The sequence below is a fragment of the Macrobrachium rosenbergii genome, chromosome 57, assembly GCF_040412425.1.
Source record: "Macrobrachium rosenbergii isolate ZJJX-2024 chromosome 57, ASM4041242v1, whole genome shotgun sequence".
Lineage (NCBI taxonomy): Eukaryota > Metazoa > Arthropoda > Malacostraca > Decapoda > Palaemonidae > Macrobrachium > Macrobrachium rosenbergii.
Genome location: NC_089797.1, coordinates 4,522,239 through 4,549,869, shown reverse-complemented (window position 1 = coordinate 4,549,869; position 27,631 = coordinate 4,522,239). Strand labels below are relative to the sequence as shown.

Sequence of the window (27,631 nt, the reverse complement as noted above, 5' to 3'; positions counted from 1 at the left end):
AAGCAAGCTTTGTCAACTTCATACTAATACTCTAGCACAAAAATTTCTTTAATTTCCAACCAATTTTTTCATTATCAAATTCATGAGAGGGACACAGCAAAGAAGACATTACATCTTTTCTATAACATCCTCCTATTCAGAGGAAATGCATGTGGCATAATTTTACAATGGCCCTTTGCACTGCATGGCTGTAAGAGGTGATGACGATGGACGATGTTATAAAAGATAACATAACCACCAGGTTCTAGAAACATGCAGACCCTAATGGAGCAAGGCCAAAAATTTTGTTAAAACCTATCATGACTTCTTTCCAAGAAACCAGAGAATGATTAATGGGAATGCTGTATTCAAGAATCTGCCAAATATCTGGGGTGTCTGAAGGATTATAAGCTGAAAAAACAAGCATCTAATGTCTGTCTATATACTTGTCTCTTCCTTTAAGTATGGGTGTTACCCATTTAATTTATTCTCTTCATTACCTCTAAAGATGTATCCATTCCATTATGGAAGCCTTCTCTCCAAATAATGGCAGTAACACATGATGACCATGGAGATGGATATATGAAATTTAGGAACACATCTAGTGTCTGAAGCAAGGTAAGCCACACCACTTGGTGGGTATTTTCTAACATTTACAACATTTAAGAGTAAATTACACATGGCAAGGGCACATAAGCCTCACCTAGGAATACCGTACTTTTAAAAGGAAACTTTCATGTAATATCTTGTGTGTTTTTAAAGGGAAACTTTCATGTAATATCTAGTGTGTTGCACATGGGCATGTTTGCAACAGACCTAACAAGGGCAAGTTTAAACTGGAATGAACTCAAGAGATCACTACCTATGCGAATACCATCCCCAACCCATGAGGACATAAATTCATATCTGCATTTCAACATACTTTACTGACAACTATTCATCACCTTGAGATTAAATATAAAATCCACTCCTATGATTACATTTTTCGAGGAAGGGAAACCGGCACTACTTTCAGTAACTTTTCCCTTTCTTCATTCTTCTCAAAATTTGTCAGAAACTTTTTGGAGAAATGATGTGGACATTGGTGAACCCAAATTCCCCCTACTACACAGATGGACCCACACACAAACTCACCTGTGTTGACACATTCTCGTGAGAGCTCCATCACTAATCTTGGGGTGGCATATCTTTTCAACCTGGTGATCGTCATGGGTGAGGTTTCCAGGAGGCTCAACACTTGCAGGGCCAAGGGCCAGTTACTGGCCTTCACTGCGTCTTGCAGCCAAGTACCTACAAGCTCCCATCCTCCTTCATCATAGAATCTGTACATAAATTAAACAAGACTGTCCATTATTGAATATATACGAAAACAACACAATACTAATCAAACTATGCGTGACAATATCCAGCGGCGTAACCCTAAGAACCAAAAGGAGAGAGAGAGAGATGGAGAAAGTTGGAGATATATACTTACGCATCCAGCAGAGGTAGATCTGTCGCCTGCAAGATGTTTAAATAAATGCACTTGCTCACCAGCTTTTTGGAATACTTGGACATAAGCCTGCAAAAAGAAAACAATCATGGCATTTACTAAACGTATTGTCATTTTTATAGTTTTCAGTAATCCCTCTTGACAGAATATCAATTCTGTACTCCCAGAAAAGAAGGGATATTTCATGTAACACCTAAAAGTGGGAATAATCTTTGGTATTGTAATTCTTAATGGTGGGATTAACATTATACATTACTTCTAAAACTGAACAAACATTTTTTTTTAAATCTTTAACTAATTATTCCCATAAATATGAAATACTCTACACAAAGCCTAAAGTGCGCATGATGATATTTCTTTGCAATCCCTAAACTGGAGAATTACTTTTTTTTTTTTTTTTTTTTTTTTTTTTTTGAAATCTCAACAAGTCAGGGAATATTTATATATTTCTTACAGTAATCCAAACAGGTAGAGAAATATTTTAGTAATCCTTAAATGTGTAGAAAAATGTTTTATTATTACTTCAAAAAAAAAAATAAATAAATAAATAAATAAAATAAATAAAAGCAAAAAAATAAATAAAAAAAAGTGGGGGGGGTTATATGACACTAAAGCATGCAATACACAAGAGTATAAGGGAAACTGGAAACCACGTGTAAAGTACTATGCTGAATGGTGATTTTGTATATTATCTACACACAATAAGCAACATGCATCAGTTTTAAACCACAGTTATTTTGCATCAAACATTATGATTCTACTAAACAATACATCCTGTTCACTCTCATCAGATGCAAGTAAATATCATCTAGGGTGATGATACATACCAGTTGTTCTTGTTGTTTACAAATATCTAATTATTAGATAGTTGCTTAATATGTAGACAACAAAATATTTATAAAATGTAATCTTTATGCATCAAGCCCCCGTTGTATGTCTGCTGAGAATGTTCTGTAAGCTTTCATCAACCTGCTCCCCCACCCCTGCCCCTCATCTCCAGTGCACTAGCACAATCTTGTCAAGCCCTAGCATGACCTCGTTAATTCCCAACAGCCCTAGCATGATCTCGACAAGCCCTAACACAGCCCTAACATAATCTCGTCAAGTCCCAACATAATCTTGTCAAGTTCAAACAAAATCTTGTCAAGTTCTGACACAATCTCGTCAAGCTCTAAAACAATCTTGTCTTCCGCATTTGAATGACTAATGTACATACCCTTTTACTGTTCTTTATATTTTACTTTATTTGTATTAAGTGTGGGAAAATACCTTTATGACAACTACACTCAGCATCAATTAATGAGAGAGAGAGAGAGAGAGAGAGAGAGAGAGAGAGAGAGAGAGAGAGAGAGAGAGAGAGAGAGAGAGAGAGAGAGAGAGTGAGAGTGTGTGAGAGAGTGTGAGTGAGAGTGTGTGTGTGTGTGAGAGAGAGAGGGGTTGAGAGAGGAGAAAACCAGGTGTGCATCCAACCCTTCTTTGATGTGTCCAAATTGGAATTATCTCCAGAGATTAGGAGTCCAGAAGAACTTATACCAAAACATTCTATCATTCAACCACCAGGCCACATCCTATATTTCTGGCCGAGGATACAGAGGATAAGAGGGAGGATTCCCGAGGGCTGACCAATGCTGCTGAAGTGAGCACTGGTGGAGGTACCAGAAAGACACAAGCTTCTAAAAGGACAAGTGACGGACGTTGATCTGCTAAGCTGACTGTTCATGATACAACAGGAACTATGGTAGAATTCCACTGAGAACCCCAACATAAATCCAAAGGAAAGAATCTTTGTCTGCCAGAAGTCCCTAGTATTCTATCTACTGCTTAGTCATGAGATCCACTTCTTCCAACTTCTCAATCCTCAGATCACAAGAAATGTGGGAAAGTTCTGTCCTGGAGGAACCACTCCTCTGCAGATGGCAAAACCAGCAAATTATGAGAAAGCTACAAAAGGGATTCCTATATAAAGAGCTGCTGACACCAAGATGAACATTTGCATGAACACCTGAGGAGTTATTCCAAGTCCATACGACCGGGCTCTGAATTGATATACAATCCTTACACAGTCAGAGAAGAAGTGCTTTCTGAAGGACTGATAGAAGGATACAGTATTTGAAAATCTGTATCCTTCAAGTTCACACAAAACATAAGTTGCATACTGTGATGGAGCCTTATACAGCACGTCTCCATCTTGAACCAAGCCATTCAACGAAGAGAAAAGTTTACTGTAGAAGTAGGGGACATTGTTATGACTACAATTCTAGCACTACAGCTTTTGTGTTTTCCTGGAGGGGGGAGGGTCAGCATACAAAAATCTCTGGTCCCTGTCACTGTCACCTACCCACAGGCCGGAAGGCAACCCTCTACTTGTAGCAGCTGGAGATGGGGACCGCCTACCTTGAGGTCACCACCCTCCCTTCTTTCCCTTCCCACCCTTTCAAGCAGAGCTTGAGGAGGTGGCCAAAAGGGCTAGTAACATACCATACCCTTTTGCAAGAAAACAGCAGCTTGGGCTCATTTCACAGTTTCACAGAGGACTGAGCCTTCCCTAAACCTAACAAAGACCTGCTAAACTCAAAAGGATGCTGCATGATGAATCAGTGTTCCATTTATTGCAATGTCTCCCTTCCAATGCTGACTCAACTTCAAAAATAGTAATGAAGAATCCAGAACTGATCTGTTCCACACCTTAAGACATACTCTCAACCAAACCCTGCAGTGAAAGAGTGTAAAACCAATCAAGCCTCCACAGGACATAGATGATCTAACAGGTCAGCACTCTGAAGTGAGATAAAGTCAATGATGCTTTTCCTCTCGGCACAACTAACTTTTGAAGCTTTGCTTTTTAATCCCAGGATGAAGCAAGTGATGGTCAAGTCTGCAAGTGCATTCAAACATAGTTGAGCCAACAAAGCTGGCTGAAAGGAGGCCTGTGTGTGTGTGTGTGTGTGTGTGTGTGTGTGTGTGTGTGTGTGTGTGTGTGTGTGTGTGTGTGTTTTTTTTGCTTGCTTGCTTGCTTGCTTGCTTGCTTGCTTTGAAGTGGGATGAAACCCAAAGCTTTTCCTCTTGGAACAACTAACTTTAAAAGCTTTACCCTTTAATCCCAGAGGAGCCAAGTGATGGTCAATTCTGCAAGTTAGATATATATGCATGCATGCATATATATCTAACTCACTCTCTCTCTCTCTCTCACGCATGTGCATATGAGAGAGAGAGTCGCACTATAAATACTTGATGGCTTTGTTCAAGATTGATGCACTGCAAGCATTCAACTGTATCAATGCACTGAAGTAACATGGCTTCCACTACTCTGGCATATTGATTATTGTTGTTTTTTCAGTTCATTTATTCTAAAAAAATACTTTATGTTTTTTTTCATTTCACTGATTTATCTAATACATACACAATATCCTAGCTTTCACTATAACCACAGCCTACCATGGTTTTTGTGACCAATAATGTATTTTTATACAGCAACTTTCTTACCAGTTGTTACCAAATTGTACTGCCATACAAGACAAAAATGTGTAGGCTGTGTGTGAACTATCGACCTAGGTTAGCTCAGGTGTTACACTTATAGTATCCATTTGCAAAAGTCGAACAGGCTATTACAGCTGTATTCAAGATAAACGTAGTAATAGTAATGAAACTGTTATTTTACTTAGAGAAGCCATTTATACTGTATTACAGTAGTATACTGATATATTATCGTTGTAATACGCATAAAAAAAATTTTTGTACTGCATGTGGCGAAAAAGCACAATCAGCCGATTCAACCTACTACAGAAAGAATTAGGAAAATAATTCTTTTAGTTGCTAAAGAAAACAAATGTATTGATGGAATTATTATTATTATTATTATTGAACAAATGTAAAACAGGTATACAAAGGTAAATTAGCATACTTTATGTTAAAAGTAGAATCCCATTTATCACAAATTTAGTTTATTCTCAGTATGATCAGCACAACAGTAAACAAGAGCATATTTCATCTCTAATCACCATAAAAATATTTAAAATGTTTATTTCATATGTACGCAAGACAAAACCCAACAGGCTGTGCCAAGTTCACTGACAGCATGGAATTGTGTGTGTGCATTGTATGCACCCTGTGGACTTGGTTGCATTTTAAATTTGGTTTATGAAATCTAAAAAAAAAAATGAGAAAATGCAGTAAAAATGTAAACGAGAATACTATAGCGTAAAATACAAGCAAAATAGTGTAAGTGTCTGTGTGTGTGTTACTGTATTAGGCTTTAATGTAAACATGCCTCAGTTCGTTCTCTCCCTCAGCACTGTACATACATATCCTTTATTGAAATATGTATTACTGTATCATAAACAAAATTCCAAGAAGTTCACGACGCCATCATACACTGCTGCCTGTGCCTGTCACATGCGAAATTTAAAATATTTTCAATGCCGTATTGGTACTGCTTCGTAACTTCAGAACCATTGGAACTGCTAACCCCATCGTCAACTCGACTTATTGTAAAGTGAACCATCGTTAATGGGGATGTACCGGGAGTTAAAAGGTAGTTCAACTACAAAAAAAATAACAAAGGACATCCTATCAAATGACAATCACTGTTTATATGAACTGGATCCAGTCATACTTCACAATTATGATCAGCAATATAGACGTACAGAGGCTCCCGATTTGTAAATCTCTCTCCCATCTCTGAACACTATACATTTATTTATATATATATACAGTATGGGTGTTTGTGGTTGTCTGCATACAGTAAATATTTCTACATGTATTTGATATGTTTGCATATTTCTATGCATATGCAGTGTATGTTTATATAAACAGGCAGTCCCCAGTTAACAGTGAGCTCGGTTAACGGCGATCCGGTTTTACGGGGCTTGTCTACTGACAAAAACCGGCAATTTTCGGCGCCGAAAATCACCGATTTCCACTTATCAGCGCCAATATTTGGGCACTGGCATGGACACACACCTAACAGAAGCGCAGATAACAGAAAATTGCTGCTTTTCGGCGCCAACTAGCCCCAAGCGATTTTCGGTTATCATCACACCCTCAGAACGGCAAACCCCCCCCCCATAACTGGGGACTGCCTGTATACGTCTTAGGAGTACAAGAGTATCTGTGTATTTTACGAATAACTGTTTGTGTGTTTTTCCTGAATATATTTTTCTCTTACATATTTTCATTTGTATATATTTTCTTTGACAGTTTTACTTGTATATTGCTTACATTATGATATACCCTGCATAATTATTACTTGTATATTGCTTACATTATGATATACCCTGCATAATTATTATCATTATATTATTCAAAAGATGAGAAACCTATTCATATGGAACAAGCCCACAGGGGTCATTAACTTGAAATTCAAGCTTCCAAAGAATATGATGTTCATCACGAAGAAGTCTTCTTCTTCTTCTTTTAACGAAGAAGTATGAGTAGGTAAAGGGAAATACAGAAAAAGGAGATCCCACTTATTAAAAAAAAAAATCTATAAACAATTAAAAATGTATTAAAATGCAAGAAGAATAGTATTAGGGTAGTAATGCATTGCACCTTCTCTTGAACTTCTGAAGTTCCAATTGAATGACATCCTCTGAGAGGCTGTTCCACAGTCCAACAGTGTGAGGAATAAAGGACCTCTGGAACTGAGAAGTTCGACAGTAAGGCACATTTACTGCATATTGGTTTGCTGTTCAGCAAATCTGGTTGTTCTCGGCAGATAAAGAGGACCAGGGACCAATTGTGAGTATGAGAGATATCTGTTGAAACACAACTTATGAAAATTTGACAAACGAGAGACCATCTGTCGATGGTCTAAGTCATAACTGCTACTATTAGGAAACAGAAACCTACCACCACGAACTACTCTATCTAAAAGAGATAAATCTCCGGCAGAAGCAGACATCCACACCAGAGAACAGCATCCCAGTAAAGGGAGTACAAATGACCTGAAGCAGGTGGCACTGAATTTATCAGTTGTAACTATATGAGGCCCTACAAATAATACATAACCTTCATCTGGCATTTGCTGAAACTTTCATTAGATGTTTCTTAAAAGTTAGATAAGAATCCAAGGTTACACTTAAAATAGTTAAAGCTTCGGACTCGTTGAGCACGGTTCCAGCCACCTGAAGGGGAGGATGGGGAAGGAAATCTGTACGAGATCTGCTAATCAATAGTGTTTTCATTTTACAGGGGTTCAGCCTCACACCCCACTAACTACACCATTCCCTGATCTGGTCCATGTCCCATTTGAGGCTGAGGGCATCTGCATTTCTCATAAGTGGAGACTTTACTACATGCACAATAGTGGCATCATCAGCAAACTAAACAGCAATGTCACCTGTATACACTAAAATTAACAGTGGACCAAGATTCTGAAGTTAATAAGAAAGTGCCTTGTGGTTTACTTAATTGAAAGCAGCACTCTGCACTCAAAACCCTTATCAAGATTCCATTGCAAATAGTATGCCAAGTCTAAAAGAGCATTGCAGGTACCTAGCTGCTTCCTATATGCATACCTGTACTGACTATCATTTAAAGACATTTGACTGTTGTTTGACACTTACTGCTGAATCACCTTATAACATTCTAGGTATTCTGAGTTACGTTTGCTGAAATGTTTTATCTATCACAATCTTCTGTAGTTTAGAAACCTCTTCCTCATAAAATGCTGTTTTTAAGGTCCAGTGGAGAACGAAACAGTCAGGTTACACTAATTTTGATCGTACTCTTCACAATTCCTTTATGTGGATTAACTGTACAAATTACCAAGTAATGTACAGTACTGTACATACTAGTATAATCTGTCCAGCCATGTTTCATAAGAAATTGTCTTGGCAAGCAATGTCCAAGGTTGTACAAATGGGTGGAGCCAGAGCTTGTGCATTATTTTAAGATTTTGGTAGTACTGGCTTGGGTTTTTGCAACATCTTTTTAAATCCTGGATAAGGCCGAGCTAAACACAATAACAGAAAATATTGTGCAAACCCCACACAAGCATGACATCCCAAATAAAAGTAAAAACAAATAGATTAAAATCCACTCATACAAATACTAAAATTAAGACAAAAGATTTTAAAGTTCAAAATGCAAAAATATTTCGTACACAATCACCATTTGAAAGTGGTAAAAAACAAACATGACACAACCATGTCTGCTTATGGTATCACCGACAGGAATGAATCTTTGTGATTACTTATTTATTTTTCAAGATACTTTTTACTATTTTATCTAAGCATAATTCACTACTTTCACTAATTTAAGTAGATGTAATTTACACTCTGCATTCAGAAACCATATGCAAGAGTTCTGATTATTGTCTAGTAAATATCATCTTCCTCTAGGGTCAGCATAGGTTTGTGAAAATGTAACCTTCAGCCTCTGGGACGCATAACAAATGCGTATTTTATTAGGGGAGGGGGGAAATTGGCATCTTTGCCTGTATGCAGTTGGACTGAGTCATCAACCTGATGGCCAAGAAACTTCTGCATTTTCATGACAACAAAACTTCCACTGTTGCATCAAAGGTAGAAGCGGTAGGTTACTCAATCTACTGGGGATTTGCTCGACTGAAAGGACTGGGTTTTATGATGGTGACAAGGTGACTTCTCCATATTCACTACACTATTGAATCAGCCCAATGATCTCTCAAAAGTGCTTATCCAGCTTAGATTGCACATGTTCTAAAGAAAGACCACTGGGTCCTATCAGATCCCTCACAGTGAAAGAGAGGTTCTCTCTCAAAGGAGAGGCAACAAAGCCCAGGGTGCCCTGATGACCTCACAGTGAGAGATAGGTCCTCTTTCAAAGGAAGGAGAGAGAGAGAGAGAGAGAGAGAGAGAGAGAGAGAGAGAGAGAGAGAGAGAGAGAGAGTGTGTGTGTGTGTGTGTGTGTGTGTGTGTGTGTGTGTGTGTGTGTGTGTGTGTGTGTGTGTGTGTGTGTGTTTTTTTCTGAAGCATGGTCAACTTCCTTATCGTCAAAGCTGCACTTATAAAACGCCATGGTGAATAAACACAAGTGTAATTGTACATGTACAAATCTGAGTTCCTAAAAAAACCAAGTACCATCCTAATGGTGGAAAGACATGTGCATGCAAATCTCCAAAGTAACAACATGGAATGTACAATGAACACCTATCACTCTCCTCTTCATGCGTCCAAAGAAATGAGAGAACAGTACAAAGTTCAAGCCAGTCCTCATGTCTCCAGACAGTAAGAAAAACAAGGTGAAAAGCAAGATCAAAAGGCACTAGGGCAATGCTACCTATAGTGGATGTTCCACCAAGGGTTATGTGAGCACCGCCAACAACCTTCAGAAGGGAGATGCGCAAGTGAAGTCGCTTGGGCTTCTCGGAGATCTTGAGACTATTACTACTTGAAAGAGAAAGCAGGGCCAGAAGAGAAGTAAGAGCATTTACACACTATGTTTCATTATCTTACTCCTTTGTCACATCTTACTGCCCTACAATGCCACATGACAAGGCCAAAGCAAAATTACGAAAATCCCACGTATCCCCTGGAAGCAAAACCACAGGGTAGCTCCCATAGGCATTACAACAGCACCAGGAGGGTCAACAGGGTTGACTTCCTTAGGAGGTACAGAAGTCACAGGGAGGACAGTAGACCCCTAAACTGATGCTAAGTGGTCCAAAAAGGCAGAGGCAGAAGGTATTCAGAGAATACCCAAAGAAGGCCACATCTTCAGGTACTCGGGGGAGTCCACCAAACAAGGAGCTTTGATTGACTGATTATGAGGTTTAGGCCTAAGGCCAAGTACTGGAACCTATCAGGGTTATTCGGATCACAAACACGCACAACAGGTTTAAGGAGAAAGCACACTGCCAACACAACTCAGCCCTAATCTTTGATAATTTGTAAAATGTATATATTACCAGTATGAAAGTCTTGTGTAAGATGCAAATGGATGTGTAATTAGGTTACTGAAAAAAGTTACTCAGTACATTTTGCTTAGTTTATATAAAAAGTTACGAGCCAAATCATGTCTTTACTTTCAGATTGTCCAATAATTTAATTTGTTCATTCTACCCTCTCATATTTCTAGGGGACAGGACTTTCCACCCTGCTAAATTCCCTCTAGAATATTCTAGAGGCCAGTATGTCCAAGTGCTCGAGACTAAATGCTGAATACTACCTAGGTATTTCATATGCACTGCAAAGGAATGGAGACATCTACCTGGGTTCAATGTGTTTCCAGCTAATGCTCCTAAACAAGAGGCGAAGTCTGTATTTTCACAACAATTATTCCTTTGACTAAAGTGAAGTCACACTAACTAGCATCAACTCTTGTAGAAGACTGCTCAACTGGGAAGATGAAGCTGCCACAGAGGAGCCTCTGACATGCAAGGCACCAAAGTAAACATTCTAGGATTCCCTACAAAGGAGGAAAAGCCAAAGCTGCCTCCCAACATGGAAACCCTTCACCCATTATTACTCAAGAGGCTGCTGAGTTCCAAGAGTACCTTAATTAAATTTTGTATTGAGCATTATGAAAATGCACAGCAAGGTCCAGGTATCATGTTTTGATCTTTGTATTACGATTTCGTATTGAATGATGGAGAGGGACGGTATACAATCCCTTCTTAATGTGAGCAGTAGTCTCTTCGCTTAATCTTCTGTACACAAGGAAATGGCAGCGGTGCTTAAAAAGGGCCAAATTATCACCCTTTTCCTGAAAGGTCTGAATGGCATTAAGAAAATATGGCAGCAGCGCTAATCACCTTCGAGTCTCAACCTTTTCTAGCCAGACTAAAGTACAGTGGTCAGCTCCCTACAAATGCAACAAAGAAAGTTATGTTAATCGTGACCTCAAAGTCATCACCTTCTTCAAAACTCTGCGACACAATGGGCTAGTGTGAAATTCTGCCAATCTATGTCTTGTGTATGTTTTCAATTCCAAAAACTGCCTTTCTCTTATCTAACAGTTCGTATCGAAGTAGGTATGGTCTTCCGACTCCCCGGGCTGAGGAGCCCAAATGACACTAACACATGGTACAGTATTTACTCTAGGGAGGAGTGAAGGATGTCAAAGCAATCTCCTTCTCCCTTTCATTACTATCACATCACACCAAACTGAATGGGAAAAAAAAAAAAAAAAAAAAACCACAAAGGTGAAAAGCCACAGACAGCATAATCCTGGGATAGTGGCAGTGACAACATTCATTCTGAAAAGTCCCAAAGGCCCAAGCAAGCACCAATATGGGGTAGAGTTGCCAATATGAGAGAGAGAGAGAGAGAGAGAGAGAGAGAGAGAGAGAGAGAGAGAGAGAGAGAGAGAGAGAGAGAGAGAGAGAGAGAGAGAGAGAGAAACTGAGAGAGATGTTGGATACTAAGAATGACACTCAAGGGAAAAAAATTGAAAGAGAATTTAAGAATTTAGCATTTGCATATTATACTTGGCATCCAAGGCCTGGGCAAGAAGATATGGTTTGGTCATGTGGGCTACTTAAACAAGCATTCTAAGAGTATTACATAGAGACTACATTCCCCCTACCAAATCCTTTGCTAAAAACATTGCAAAAAAATGTGGACACCACAATTATGATCCTTGCAAAGGCAGATTTTAGTGAAAAATTTTCCCTTAGCAAAATGTTTGTGGAATAAGGAATCCCCTAATAGCAGCTATTTTGTGTTAAGGTTATGGTCGAAGTCACATGGTTCCTAATGATGTCAACTCAAAAGAGATCCACTAAAGAAGTAAGCATCCTACTGCCTGAGCTCAAAAGTCAAAGTTTATGTATGATGTACTAAGTTCCACTGAAATACCTTTACCTGTTTAGGAGAATCTATGATGATGTGATACGTGTCACAGACATACAGAGTTAGACGTAACGAGGGGTACACTTGGTGCATTTCGAATGCCAAAGACAAAGCCCCAATATATTTCTCACAACTTATGGGCAAAGGTGGTACAGTAATATAAAGTAGCTAACAAAAAGTAGTCAAATACTAACAATCTCCCTAAAAACACACATCCACATATGCTGGTCAACTTCCATACGATGTCAATACTTTCAGCTGTGATATCATGCTGTATAAAGCCTTGATATACTGTTTGAAAATTAGCAGTTTCCCTTTCTGAGAAAAAATTATAACTTGCTAACACTTCTAATGTTTTGTGACTGGAATGGGGGGGTTAAAACTAATATTTGCCAGGCTATACAAAAGTAAGTAAACTCACCCTTTCACTCGTGGGACTTCTGTCTCTCCCCCTATTCCACCATTTGCATTGAGCAGAATGCTTAGGCATTTCAGCAACTGCAAAGGGTCAATCTTGGGCTGAAAGGAGAAAGTAAAAATAATTACTATTGGCACAATCCCTTAAAAAAAAAAAAAAAAAAAAAAAAAAAAAAAAAAGTTCTCTTACAATTAAGGACAGGCATATAATTACACACTTTTCCATTAAGAATTAGAGGGCACCGGAGAAAACCATACTGCATAAATATGACTCGGCCAATACCTGTACATAAAAAGACACTTTCCCACCCCAGCTCTCCTTCCCCCTTCATAAACATAACTTGGCCAATACCTGTATATACTGTCTCAAATTCCCAACCAAATTCCCCTCCCCCCATGCCTCTGCATTACATCACTATGACTTGGCCAATACCTGTACATTAAAATATGGTTTGGTATGGTCCCATTAACTGATTTCTCTCCCCACCACCAACCCCCAACAAATTCCCCAGGCTGAGATTTAAAAGTAATGGTTATATAGGCAGTTCCCGGTTGTCGACCCCTGGTTATCGGCACCAATAACCAGGGATCGGTGTCGAAAATCCCGTTATCGTCATCACTAGACAAGCTGTAAAACCAGATCGCCGATAACTGGGGATTGCCTGTACAGTAATTGTATGCAACACCAAGTACAAAGTGCAAGGATAGTTTTATGGACATTATGCATTCCTCCTTTATCCCGACAAATTTTGTGGTTAACTTAACCCTTAATGGGCAGGGATCCTAATACGAGTATCTAAAACAGGTTGTGGGTGATGGATGGGATTCCTCATTTGAGTACTAATATACTTTTACACTCCATACAATTTGGCTGTATGGAGCAGGAAAGAGTTTCCATCTCCTCAATGGCCCATAAATGATTGGTAGAAACTTGACTCAGTTCAGCTCAGAAGTGGGTGTTTCAGGGAGATCAGTATTGTTCTTGAGTTGATGGGGGGGATGTCTTGCTCTTCTCTCTCCCGTGATGTCTTTTTATTTATTTGCTCATAAATATGCCCAGAGATTGTTGTTGGTTTTAGTTCTTATCTTTTATGACATGATGTCAGTTATAATTGTAATGTTGGGAAGAAAAGTGCTAAGAAATACAGTATTACAAAAATACGTAAATATTTTACAAGAAATATACTCAGAATAAGTTACTGATTTTATTTCTTTTCTGCTATTATATTGTGAGCTGTAATTAAAAAAAAAAAAACGAATAAAATACAATAAATTACTAGAAAAAACATGTATAACTTGGTAAAATTTACAAGTGTTTTGTAAAAGAGGCCCCACACAGGGTTGTAAAGTCACTTTCAACTTCCTATGGAAGACATGGAAAATTTTAAAAATGTTTTTTCTTACACCATGTGCATTTGCATATCTTCCACTTTCCATTGATGTGTTTTATCTTCAATTGGCCAACATTAAAGTTGCCTGGTCTGGGGGTGTGCATGATATATATAATTAGCCTGTCCCTTACAGGTTAATAAAAAAAAAAAAAAGCTAAGGGATAGTGTCTTACTACTCTAGTACATATACCAGTTATAATAACAATCAGTCTTACCTCCACTATCTTCTTGTACTGATATTTCTTTCCATAAATAAAACACTTGTTTCAAAACCAAATATAGTCTACTTGGCTAAATAATATGACAGCACTGTACAGCACTTTATACAGTCTTTTTTATCGTTCATCCATAAATTTTTTTATACTTTCATATTTTTCCTGGAAGTCCTACTTTAGCCAACAGTGTACTAAGCTGAAAAACGAATCCACCCTCTTCCCAGGCAACATTGTACCACACTCTACAGTACTTTCAATCATTTTTGGCATTTGGGGCAGAGCATGGGTGGTGCACTGCAATGCCATATCAAATTTTCTAATCCATTTGTTTAATGTTCAAATGCATTTCAGATCTAAACATGCAAAAATAATCAATGTTAATTTTTTTAAAGACTTTTCATAATATTTTGCACAGAGTTATAAAGCAAACAATTTTTTTTTAAAGTAGCATAGATTTTGAGCAGCCTTGCCAATTCTCTTAAAGGACTCACAGTCAAGCTCAGCTGCCCTCAGAGCAGGTAGAGGTTGAATTGCACCATAAAAAATAAACATTGAAATTAAAAATAATAAAAAATAGTGGAAGATTTTGCAGAGTATTGCAATCTATAAAAGAATTTCAGGATATAAACTGTGAATACTTTCATTTGCATTAAATACAAAATTAAAATTTATAATATTGCAGGTGTAGTAAGAAACCGAGTTGGGTATAAAATTTATAATATTGCAGGTGTAGTAAGAAACCGAGTTGGCTTATACCTAAGTGCAGAATGCCTATACAAGAGAAAAGAGGGGCGGGTGTGGGTGCGTGTGTGTGTGTGTTTATATGCAACAATCCTATGGGCGATCCAAGAGAAGATTTCAATTTGCTCCCAAACAACAAAGCGACGGAAGGAAAAAAATTTGCTGGACTCTCAATCGTCTGCCATACTCATTATTTTCTACCCTCTCAATAATTGTAAATTGAATTATGAAAATGTTACAAGTTGCAATAATATTCTTTTGCACTCTTCCCACTGACCTTGTTGCATAATTACTAGAAACTCACATTTCAAGCACAGTACTTGAAGAGATTTATTATGGATGTATTGGTGAGTAGGTTCAAAAATGATTACTCCTGTGGGTAATGGAAGAAGAAGCAATAAACATGGTCATTTCCACCCAAGTACATATGGCAGTGTGGCAGGAAATCCCTAAAATGCCAAGACCTGGAAACAGTAAAGGACACCCTCCCTAGAATTCTATGTAAATAAACAATCCCTTGACTCGGCAATGGCCTAGTTTCTATCTCTACTGCTAAACTTTGGAACTCTCCTGCAACATCTTATACACTTGAATATAAAAATAATAGATCCCACAACTTCAGATTTTGTTTAATAACACAGTCGGCTATTAGCAGAGAAATCTATGGTAATGCATTCCCTGTAACCGACACTTTGGAAAAAAAGGATGAAATCGTTAATTTATTTGATGATTTTAAAGTATTTTTGGAATCTAATTGAATGTAATTTCTTTGTCCTTACATTTGCATGCTCAGTCCTATTAAATGAAAGCCATCACATTACCCCTAGAATTCACTAGGTCCTGTTAATTTTTTTTTTTTTTTACAATTTCTGTCAAAGTCTTATCTTGTGTCTTGACAGCGACCAATTTGGAAGTTGCTGACAAGCTACTTGGCTCCCCCTTCTCTAGTCTACATGACTTAAACCCTGGTCAACTATTGTAACATTGTGCTCAAGCTTCAAGTACAACTAAAAGACAGGGCTACGGCTGATTCTGTGTTTTTAGATTTTCTTTTCCCAATTCCTCATCCATGACCAAACAAAACTTAACTTCTGATACAATAAGTAAGCCACAATGTTTAGTGGTGTGCCCTAGAATGCACACACCTTCAAAGTTTCAGAACATAACCAACCAGTATGTATAGCAAAAAGGATACTTCATCCCCATATTCTATAGCATGTCTCAAAAACAATAGTGAGGGCCTATTGCACAATCTTGAAACATCTCCTAAAAGACACCACTGCAATCACCTACTAGTAAAATGTGATATGATCAATCTGAATCAAGCTAGTTAAATCAGTGGCATTGGGAGAGATAATGTAGTAAAATGTGATGAAGATAATCAATAAGCAACAAGCTAAAATCACTGGTACTGGGTAAGCCAATAATGTTGTAAAAAGTTTTACCTCTGGAGGATAAAATTTGAGGCATTTCCTACTGCCCTGCCTCGGTCATGTACTGCACTGCTAATATCACCCACTCTAGACTAATCTTATCTAGGTCCAATTTAGGGTATATTCCTCATGATACAATATGATAGTAGACACTGCTTCTACCTGGATAAAGGTAGTAACAAGGGTTTTCATTACTGAAACATTTTGCTGTACCCTTTTTAGGAAATGAAAACAATCAAGTTCTCATGTCAAGCTCCTGGTAATGTACAATACATATAAAATTATGTAATAAAAGCATGAAAAATATCAAATTCTACAGTAATTTGTATTTTTCCTGACATGCATACCTATCCTTTCAAATATGGAGGTCTCACGCTTACCTCACTTCGGCTGTTACTGAACTGTCCTTGGAAAAACAAAATCCTATCATTAGGCCTATGGTCGCATGTGACCCAAGAGAGCCTAACTCCTCTACTGTGTCTGCTTCCGCATGCTCTCCGAGTAGTCTCCAACTTTTTGTTTGCACTGCTCTTTGTTCTTTGTGTCTGGGGTGTGTGCCCCTACCCAGGTCATTTTGCATGTTGTTTTCCCTAAAATATCAAGACATTATTCCCCCTTCACTTCTCTGCATAGGGCAGTGTTTTTTCTGTGTTTCTTCTGCACACTCCTTGACCCTTTGTGTTCAGGAAGAGTGCAGGGCTTCTCAGTGCGCAGTATGTGAATCGCATAGCATCCCCCTCTAAGTGTGAAGTGGTAAAGTAGTGTTAGTATTTTAAAGTGTTTTTTCCGCCCTTGCTTAGTGATAACCCAGGGTTCGGTTGATCGAGTGCTTTCCCTCCTTGGAGTACTCGTGCTGCACACTGTGCTAATATCAAAGGGAGAAAACACTTGTGGGGCCATGATCTGATGCTAGACGCCCAAAAGGGCACGCAAAACCCTACAGACACAAAGACAGAGCACAGCGAAAACGGGAGGCGATTCACGTAACGTGCAAAGACTGATGTCCCCCTTCAAGTCGCCCCCCCGCCAACGCAACGCGCACACAGCGCCAAGCAGGACATTTTGCTCTTGATCTCACTGGTGCCTACAGTTTTAACCCATTCACTACCCTTTCTTTCCTTCAGGGGGTTGATCCTCTGTAGATGACACTTACAGAAGCAACGTCAATCCACAAAGGCTAACAACACAGCCATATGATAAATAGAACAAGGCTACCATCTCCACTTGGAAGGGTGTCTGACTACAGTAATATATAATGTGGATATGGTTGATAAAGGGTCTCTACCCACCCAAGGCCTTAGGGACAACAGACGGCAAACTGCGAAGCCTCGAGGATCTCCTGTTACTTCTATCATTCCCTTGACCATCACCATTTTTTTTCGACCTTATTAATCCCACTGTACAGCAGGGTTGGCCGCTCGAGTCAACTTTCTTCATCTACTTCTATTCCTTTCATCTTCTTCCCCAAGTCCCACCTCACCCATAGCCCTCCTTACCACATCCATCCATCTGATCTTCTGACGCCCAACACTACTCCTCCCAATCACTGGCATGTTCTTAGCTCTCAATTGGTTCCACCCCCTTTCTTCTTATTACGTTGGCCATGGTATCTCAGACAAGCATCACTAGCCTTCTTTACATTACATGCACGAAACATTCTTCTTATATCTTGACTCTCCCTCCTTTCCAGTAGTAATATTCCAGCAATCCATCTCACCATTCTCATCTCCGTTCTTTCCAACAGTCCCTCCTCTTTCCTCAACTTTTTTGTTTGCACCCACTAGAAAAAACGGGCAAGTCTGTGTTGTTCATTAGTGTCAACTGGGTTCGGTATCAATGACCAAAAAAGGCAATCTGAATCCTCTCCAGAAAGCTGTCTTTGTCTACCCATCCTATTCTACTCATGAGTTCTTGCCAACTACAGACTGAATTAAGGATAATGTACAAGACTTCTGCGAGGACCTTTGTCCTCACCAACGTTGAGTTACTCAGCTGCATGACGCTAAAGGCTAAGATCTCCTAGCTGGGACCCAAAAGATGGCTTAAGGTGCTGCTGGATATCAATAATACTTAAGTCACCACCACATTCTTACTCTTTTGAAATGATTAAAGCAGACTAACACTGACTAAATCCCTATGACAAAAACGTTGAGCGAAGAGGTTACACACCATGTCACACCCCGGGACAACCCCCCCTTGTATGCAAAAGGTGAAAGTCTGCCTCACTTCTCCTTGAAACCACTCCCTTCCCAAACTTTACTAAGTCTTCTTAAGGAAGACAGTAAATGGTGGCAAAGCCAGCAAGCAAGCTCGACCACACACTGAATAACGTTGTTGCCTTCAAAGATTCCATGGTGACCAATGTATGACTCTGGCCTCTGTAACAGAGTAGGAGGCATCATCTTAGTTTCTTCAGGGGGAGGCTGCTTGTCAGCCTGCAAACAGATGAGTCGACCTGAAGGGGAATAGACTCCCACTCCAATGGCACAAAAAGATAAGCTGATGTGTCAGTAAGCTTGGAAAACAACTTGCTGTGTCAGTTGGGGGCCAAGGGACCTTCTGACATGCAAACCAGACTGTTCACCTGTTCCAAGACACCCCTGGTCAGAAAAGGCCTCAGCAGCTGAAACAACTCAGGAGCAAACCTTATGGTTCATGCCACAGATGAGCTTACATTCAACAACAGTGCACTGATTGCTACCCTTAGATAAATGAGCTCACAAATGAGCACAATCATCTCGCATCAGTACCTCTCCAAGTCACCCTGCAAAGGTTCTAATGCAGAAAGACCCTCAGGCACTAACAGATACCTTGCAGACTGAGAAAGCTTCTTAACCAGGGTAGAGGAAACCAACATACAAGCCAACATTGGCAATTTCTCTGGGGACTGTGATCGGGAACATTTGGACAGAACAGACTAGGGTGAGGAACAATGAACCATGGATGCCAGAACCAATCGCAAACAATCTGAACCACTGTTCTTGTCATTATCCCTTAGCATTTGTAGCTGGACTTGAAGGTCTATGAGCACAGGAACAATCGCTATCAAGCACATGCACAGCACACAACAAACCACAAGAACTGACTTGGGAATCTGTGCTGGAGTATATTTATACACACAAGTCTCCATGATGCTCCATAAGCAAGTTATAGGAATCCACCTGAGTATTGTCTGATGGTGACCTGTAACAATGAAACCTAAGTCACTATGAACAGGTTAAATAACAAACATCTGTGACCTACACGTAACACCAACTCCCTTTATGTCCCATGTGGTTGAATCAGCCACTTCAACATTAGCAATGGCTTGCTTTGATGAATCTTATAGAAACATATAATAGGAATGAGACCAGCACATTCAAAAGAAAAGAAATTACAGTATCATGGAAAGAAAGAGAAAATTTAGGCCAAAAGCCAAGTGCTGGGACCTAGAGGGCATTCAGTGCTGAAAGGGAAACTAAGAGGTAAGTAATATATCAAACATCAGCAAGGTTGAGAGAGAGAGAGAGAGAGAGAGAGAGAGAGAGAGAGAGAGAGAGAGAGAGAGAGAGAGAGAATTTTCTAATACAGTATACAGTATATTTTGTAACCATTAGCGTTCCAAAAGGAATAAACTTTGCGAAAGGGTATTACATCTTGTTCAAGTATAGTAACTGTATATTACCTTTGTATCATATTTATATACAAAAAAATTACAAACACTTATAAATTGCTTCAAAAAATAAACAAAAACTTCTGCAGGGGTATCACATCTTGTAAAAATACAGTGACTTTGCAAATGGGTACCACTTAGGGCTGTTGTAGAGCAAGAGCCTGTGCCAGCACAAGGTTGGCTAAATCTAAGTAGTACAGTAGTAGGTATCACATCTTGTAAAAATACAGTAACTGTACTGTATGTACTACAATTATTTTGTATCGTATTTATGTAAAAAAAAAATATATATAATTTTTCATAATGATTTTACACTTGAAAGCATGGAAACTTGTACTGTAAACCATTTTAAACAATGAAACAAACACTTCTGCAGGGTTTTTTGAGGATTTTGCAGCTCTGTGAGAGAATTGTGGATGCAAATTAAGTTCCAGTGAAAATTTTGCAGCTCCGTGAATTAGCATAACTCGAAATGTGTACAAAGAAGGAACAGTATTACTAAACTGTAACAGGAGGAAAACCTCACAGTTACACTTATAAAACAATTGTCAGGAGAGGGTGGAAAGTAAGATGGAAGAAAGAGAATATGAAAGGGGGTACAGAAAATGGAATGGAAGGGCTTGCTGCTGGGGGCCAAAGGGATACTGTAAAGAACCTTAAATAATGCTACAGTGCACACTGACAATACAAGCACCCTAAGGGGGAACACATCATTAGGACCCAATTGGCAACATCTCCCTGCAATCCTCAGCACTCTCAAATTACTACCTAATTTATATGACATTGCATTATGTTCAAATAAACACCATTCACACCACCACCTAGAGCAATCAACCTCCACAAGACCAAGAAAAACAAGGCACTAAAGAATGTGAGAAATTACCCCCAAGCTCCTCTTCTCATATGCACACAGGCAGTCCCTGGTTATCGGTGGGGGTTCTGTTCCGACGGTATGACAAGCGAACATCGCCGATAACCGAAAATCAGCACTTATCGGTGCCGATAACTGGAGATCAGCACCTCTGTTAGGTATTTATCGGCACCAATAAGTGGAAGTCAGCGCATATCAGCACTGATAATCACAAAATTTTGTCGGTAGAACAGACAAATTTTAATGCATTTATCAGGGCAGTTCTATTTCATAAATTCAGTTTTACACCGAATTAAAAAATAAACACAATCTTCAACTACATTCTTTAACTTGAGTGGCAGTAATGCTCTCTTAACACTGCAAAATACAGAACTGTATTGATTTAATGGGAAAAATTATTGAGTAAAAAATACCAATTAAAAAATAACTTCGTATTTTCCCTAACATACAAATGTACACTTTCACCTTTCGCAAATTTTTCTGTGGAACACACCTCCAAATTCATTGTGTACTCAGGTTCAGATGAATGCATACAGTTAGCATGCATTCCAGCTACGTCACAGAATTCAGTACAAAGGAAAAGTAATACCTGAAATTTAATAGTTTTATCATGAAAACACAGGTTATGAGAAAAGTAAATGCACCACAGTAAACAAGAATACTTTACAAGTCTACAAATGCAGACTGGAACTATTCCATTTGGCACATAGATCAAACACAGAAGTGGGTTTTGCTAACTCAAATATAAAAACTTGCATCATTTTTTATGATAAAAAATTTTCAAATACGTTACAGGCAGACCCTGCTTACTGGCGGCATCGGTTAGCGGCATTTCAGCGCTTGGCTAGCGATGTCGTTAATCAGATTTTCAGCGCCAATCTCTGGTTAACAACGCCGTTAATAGTTTCATGAAAAAGCAGGTTATGAGAAAAGTAAATGCACCACACTAAACTCGAATACTTTACACATTTACAAAAGCAGACTGGAACTACAGTATTCCATTTGGCACATAAGCTCAAACAAAGCAGCTGGTTTTGCTAACCCAAATATAAAAAACTTGTATCATTATTTATGATAAAAAAATTATTTACTAATTTTCAAGTACAGGCAGTCCCTTTTTACCGGCGGTATCAGTTAACAGCATTTTGGCACTTGGCTAGCGATGTTGTTAACCGAATTTTCAACGCTGATCTCCAGTTAACAGTGCTGTTAAGCGGGGGTTTCGGCACCAATATCCAGTTAAAGGTGCCGTTAAGTGGGAATTTCAGCAAAAACAGGAAGGTTTGAATATATACTGTATGAAAAAAAATGTGTATGCCTGAATATAGGGGTAACTTGATTAGTTTTTGCCTTGGTAAGAGTAACAGCTGTAGGAGTGTTCACACACAGCTGTAAGCCATATATATATACAGGCAGTCCCGTTATCGGCGATCCAGTTTTATGGCGGGTCTAGTGGCGACGATAACCGGATTTTCGAAACCGATCTCCAGTCATTGGCGCCGATCCCCGGTTATCAAAGCTGATCCCCACTTATCGGCAGCTCTGATCCCCACTATCTGGGGATCGGCGCTATTATCCCCGATTTTCAGTTACTGTCACAGTCGGAATTCGAACCCCAACCGATAACCGGGGACTGCCTGTACTTCTAAGGGTAATGTTGTAGGATGATTTCACAATGATATTAAAGTGTTTTAGGATGAGAGTTTATGGTATACTTGGTGTCTAAATTATTAAAATAGGCAGTTATAAGTGTTTTTGGAGGGGGTTATCACGTATTTGCAAATTTTAGCTATTCACGGGCGGTTTTGGTCCCTAACTCCCCCGGATACCAGGGGTCTACTGAAATAATCTGAGCTTACCTATCTTCAGCTGTTATTGAACCATCTCGGGGAAAAATAAATCCTAACGCTATACTGTACCTGGGTCACGTGGTGTGACCTGGGTTGACCTGCCTTCTCCTACTGTGATTACAGCCATCCTAAAACCATCATTCTTAGAATGAATTAAAACAGCTTGGCCAGACCTATTCCCTGCAAGGTTATTCACATAATGTAAAAGAAAACAGAAAACTAATCCAATATGGTGACACTAACAAACAAACAAACCATGACGCTGCAAAATTTTCAAAAATACAATCACAAACACTAGACAGTGAAAGCCATCTCAAGCATCAACCAAAATCTTTACCATTCCACCTTCCTAAAATATCTGTCAACACTGTAAGGAAGCAGTTAAACATTTGGCCAACAATGATCTCCCAACAAGGCTTCATAAATAGATATACCTGTCATGGCTAACCAAGCCAACAGCCAATTATCAGATTTCTAGAATCAGGCCATGGCACCGACACTACAGTAATGTATTCCCGTAACTTCACCAGGACTTCTGAGAGGTGACCACTTCACAATGTGTAAAAAGCTCCCAGTAAAATGGATAGATTAAGAATATCTTAGTTTTACCAGACCACTGAGCTGATTAACAGCTCTCCTAGGGCTGACCATTAGACTTATTTTACGTGGCTAAGAACCAATATTACTTAAAACCTACAGCTTATTGTGGAACCAAACCACATTATAGCGAAAATGAATTTCTATCACCAGAAACAAATTCCTCTAACTCTGGATAGGTGGCCTGTAGGTGCCTAAATACACAAATTCCTCTTTTGAATGCTTCAAGTATCAGCTGACCGGATCAATATCCAAACCAACCCCACATCATATTAAGTGACCCTCTTAGAACTGTTCTCAGTCCTGTTAACTTTATTATAATAATTAGTAACATGGATAACCTGCAAAGCTCATTTACATCTTCAATAGTTTCTCTGCTTCTGCCTCATCAAACCCATATCCAAACTGTGGACAGGTTTCAAATGAACTAGTTAATAATAGTGTATTTCTGGATGTAAGAAAACAAAGCAACCATGTGACAAGTTCGAGAACACGCACTACCGTCATTACAAACCAAGATGCAACTATACATAGTTGGAAAAATAGAAAGCTACCAGGCCATTAGAGTCCCAAGTGTGGAAAAAGAAACTCATAAGATTAAAACAAAAGCGATAAAGAAAAATACGATAAACAAGCAAACGATATGAGCATCAATAAGAGTAAAACAAAAGTAATAAAGAAAAATACAAGTTTGAACCTCCCTTAAGAAAAGGCAATACTGTACTGTACTATTTGAATCAACTGCACAATCTAGTACAGTACCAAGATTTATGAAAAAATCTATACAGCATGGACAATGACCTAATTAAATGAAAGAACTCCATTTGTCCAAGATTTAAAAATGCTTGTCAGCTGCAGAAAACAAACAGGGGAACAACAAACAAAGCAGAATAAAAGAACAAATACTTCTTTGGGATAGATAAATTCCCATAAATCCTGGAGAGAATAAAGGAAAAAAGTTTCTTGGAACACAGAGTATCCAAAAAACTTGAGAAAACTTAGTACTGTTTTTGCGTAAATAAAGATATAAACTGGATATGTTTCTCACATGACTTTACAATAAAGAATGACACCTTGAGTTTAAAAGGCACTGTACATATTTCAAGAAAGTAAATTTAAAATGTCTACATGGGAGAGGGGGGGATCCAATGTCCTAGAGCACAATCAATCACAATTTGCATTTGGTTGGATTTGAACCCAGCCCATAATCTGCCCCAAGCTCTCATTCTAGTTAAATTTCTGTAACGATAGAGACAGAGCATTGCCTACTTAATTTAGCAACAAATTTGCTGTCAAGGACAAATTATGTCTGCATGTGTGAGCGCGTGGTCTGTGTGTAAGTAGTAGGCAAAAAACACTATGGAGAACTATAGTTCACACTTCCATACAATAGTTACTACAGTATAGTGGCCCTAAACAGCAACTCTTTCCAATCTTAAAATTAAAAACAACAATGGAAAGAAATGGCCAACAAACTGACATCTGTACAAATCTAATAAAGGCCTCATAATTAATGAGGCCAAAAGCATCACTGAACTCAAGATTAACCAAGTAAGCTTCATAACCAGAATCTAAGGTGTTCTAAACAACACTGGAGCGTGAAGACCACCATCACAAGCACCCAGAGCACTGCAGGTCACAGATACTTAAAAATTTCAAATAAGGTGTTACAGAAACTGAATGGTAATCTTTGGTCTACAACTCCAGAAGACTATGCATCAGTGTCAAAAGAAAACATTCTTTACTTCACAATGCATACAAATTACACAAGTCTGTCACAGGGCATACAAATTACACAAGTCTATCAAGACCTTAGTACTTTTGGGGCGAGGGAAGGTTGGTGTCCTACGTTCCCATATTTAATGTTCCACATCACCTTGGTACTTGAATGCAATACAGATCTAACCAAGCTACACTATTTACGTACACGTTCTTTTGTTTAATATTAGGCTATCGTAGTAGAATGCATTTTATACTGTATCTAGAGTAACAAACATAGCAGGCACAGAGTCTGCAGTAGAAAGGATTACTGTGGTTTATGGGAATAAACAATCTACTAAATTTCTTTTCCTTCTATCCCATTTACTAACAGCAAAGAACTACAAAAACGTGCTGTTACAGGCCAACGATACACCTTTGTGCTGTCCCTATTCATTTTGCTCTAAAGGACCAAAATGTTATTACCTAGAGATGTACTTAAGCTGTACCAGAAAGGCCCAGTATTATTGCTTCCTTGTACACCGGTGACTAATTCAGAAGTGAAATATCACTCGAAATTCTACTGAATATAAGTAGCTCTACTTTGAGAGGCCTAGACACAAGCCTAGCCACTTCATTTGTATCAGCACATAGGAAACAGCATGGATTACCTTAGTTTTTATAAATGGCTAATTTGAATTATGAGGTCAGGTGTTGCATACGAAATCCAAGGACTGTTGACCAAGTGGCATTCAATTTGCACTGCTTGTTACAAGCGCATCCCCCCCACCCCCCGGGGCAAGGAAAGGGTGGAGCCAATCACAACCCAGCTACTCTCCTGGCCAATCAGCTCACTGCTATGTCTCACAGGCAAACACTTGTTCCTGCCATTTTCTGTTAAGTGTGTATGAATAATTTACTCTGCTACTGCCTCCAGTTTTGGTCTATAACAGAAGTTCTTTAATTCATATTCCACAACATGCACGTTTGAAGCGTAAACTTCATCCGGAAGGCAAAATTGATGATGAAAATGGTGAAGAAACTGTGGATATTCAAAAGAAAACTACAAACCCATACTCAAAGACATGCCATATCAAAAAGGATGTCTAGAATCTAGGCAAAAGAAACTTCAGTAAGACAAATTTGTAAGGGCAAGAGAAGTCAGTCCTATTTGAAGAAAGGGTGTTTTGGTTTACACAACTTGTACTCAAACTTTTGGGCACTTGGTGACCTGAGCACCGACATGTAACTAGCCAGCCTAATTAAAATACAAGCTGTGGGGTGTTATCTTATAAAAGAGAAGAAAAGCAGGAAATTCAGGAGGCACTATTCCAGAACAATGGAAAATGATGCAGATTTCTGGGTTGTGTGTAAGAATGCCCACTTTGACTATTTTTGCAGTGTTACAGGAGCAGATGAGGAATCTGTTGGAGAAGGTAACCACAAGCACAAGTCTTCCTGATAACCTGGGAGCCTGTATGTTCAATAAACATCTCGGAGGAATAAGTCTAGGCTGTGAGGGACCACCTTACACAGTGCCTCCAAGTTGCCGCATCAATCTACACGAGGCCTCTACAGAGAAAACATCCATTCGCCACAAATCAAAAAAGCCCAGAAAACGTGTTTAAGTTTCTTTTTTTTTACTGTAGAAACTTAAATCTTTAAATTACAGACAAATTTTTTATACCAAATTGAAGCTTAAAGTACCCTCTTTATGACTGTCGCAAAAAAGGTAATAAACTGCATAAGTTTATTAATAACTAGTGAATATTTACAATAAACTAGTTTTATGCTGTTTACCAGTTTTTTATTTTTATTAAATATTTTCCATAAAACTCAATCTAATTGTAACCACTTACAAATTACTTATTATTAAGGAATAAAAAAAATTAAAGTGTCTGTACATTAAAATATTCCTCCTAATATGCATCTAATAACAATTAAAAAGTGTAATTAAAAATTAACTTTTGAATAACGATTTTTAAATTGCAATTAGATGAATAGTTGGTGAAATTTTTTAATGAATAGACACAAAGTTTTATGTTAATATTAATAAGTAAATTCTAACTGTTAACAATGAAATATAATGAGTTTAAATAATTATAATTAAATAATTATAGAAATTGCAATTACCAAAATATTTTAATAAATAAAAAAATTATGAAATATTACTTTATTTATTATAACAGTCGTAAAGAGGGTGTATAAAACTTCAATTTGGTATAAAAAAAACTTCCATATAACTTGCAAATTAAAGTTGCTACTATTGTGAAAAAAAAAAAAAAATGCATTTTGACCTGTGTTGATTATTGGGTTGTTTAATGAAAATTTCAATCAAAAATGTAAATTGTTATTGTATATTACTTTAAATGCATGAAAAATTATGAGAACTTCATTTTTAAATTAATAAAATAATAACAAGAAATACTCTCCAAAAAAAGAAATACTCTCCAAAAAAAGATAATGTTAACTACTACTCACTAACCTCTAATGTTATATTTATTTACTATGCAATTTGGTATA

General features: G+C 38.3%; 1 protein-coding gene across 3 annotated transcripts in view; it reads right to left on the bottom strand.

Moving 5' to 3' along the window:
* The window catches only part of LOC136837131 (dentin sialophosphoprotein-like), a 98,450-nt gene that overhangs the window by 51,577 nt on the left and 19,242 nt on the right, over positions 1 to 27,631 (bottom strand). For all 3 annotated transcript variants that reach the window (XM_067101742.1, XM_067101741.1, XM_067101743.1), the window contains exons 2-4: positions 12,665 to 12,762; positions 1,454 to 1,540; positions 1,114 to 1,301 (exon numbers count right to left, since the gene is read on the bottom strand). In XM_067101742.1, coding sequence (XP_066957843.1) covers positions 1,114 to 1,301; positions 1,454 to 1,540; positions 12,665 to 12,762 — 373 coding nt within the window. The remainder of the gene's footprint in view (positions 1 to 1,113; positions 1,302 to 1,453; positions 1,541 to 12,664; positions 12,763 to 27,631) is intronic.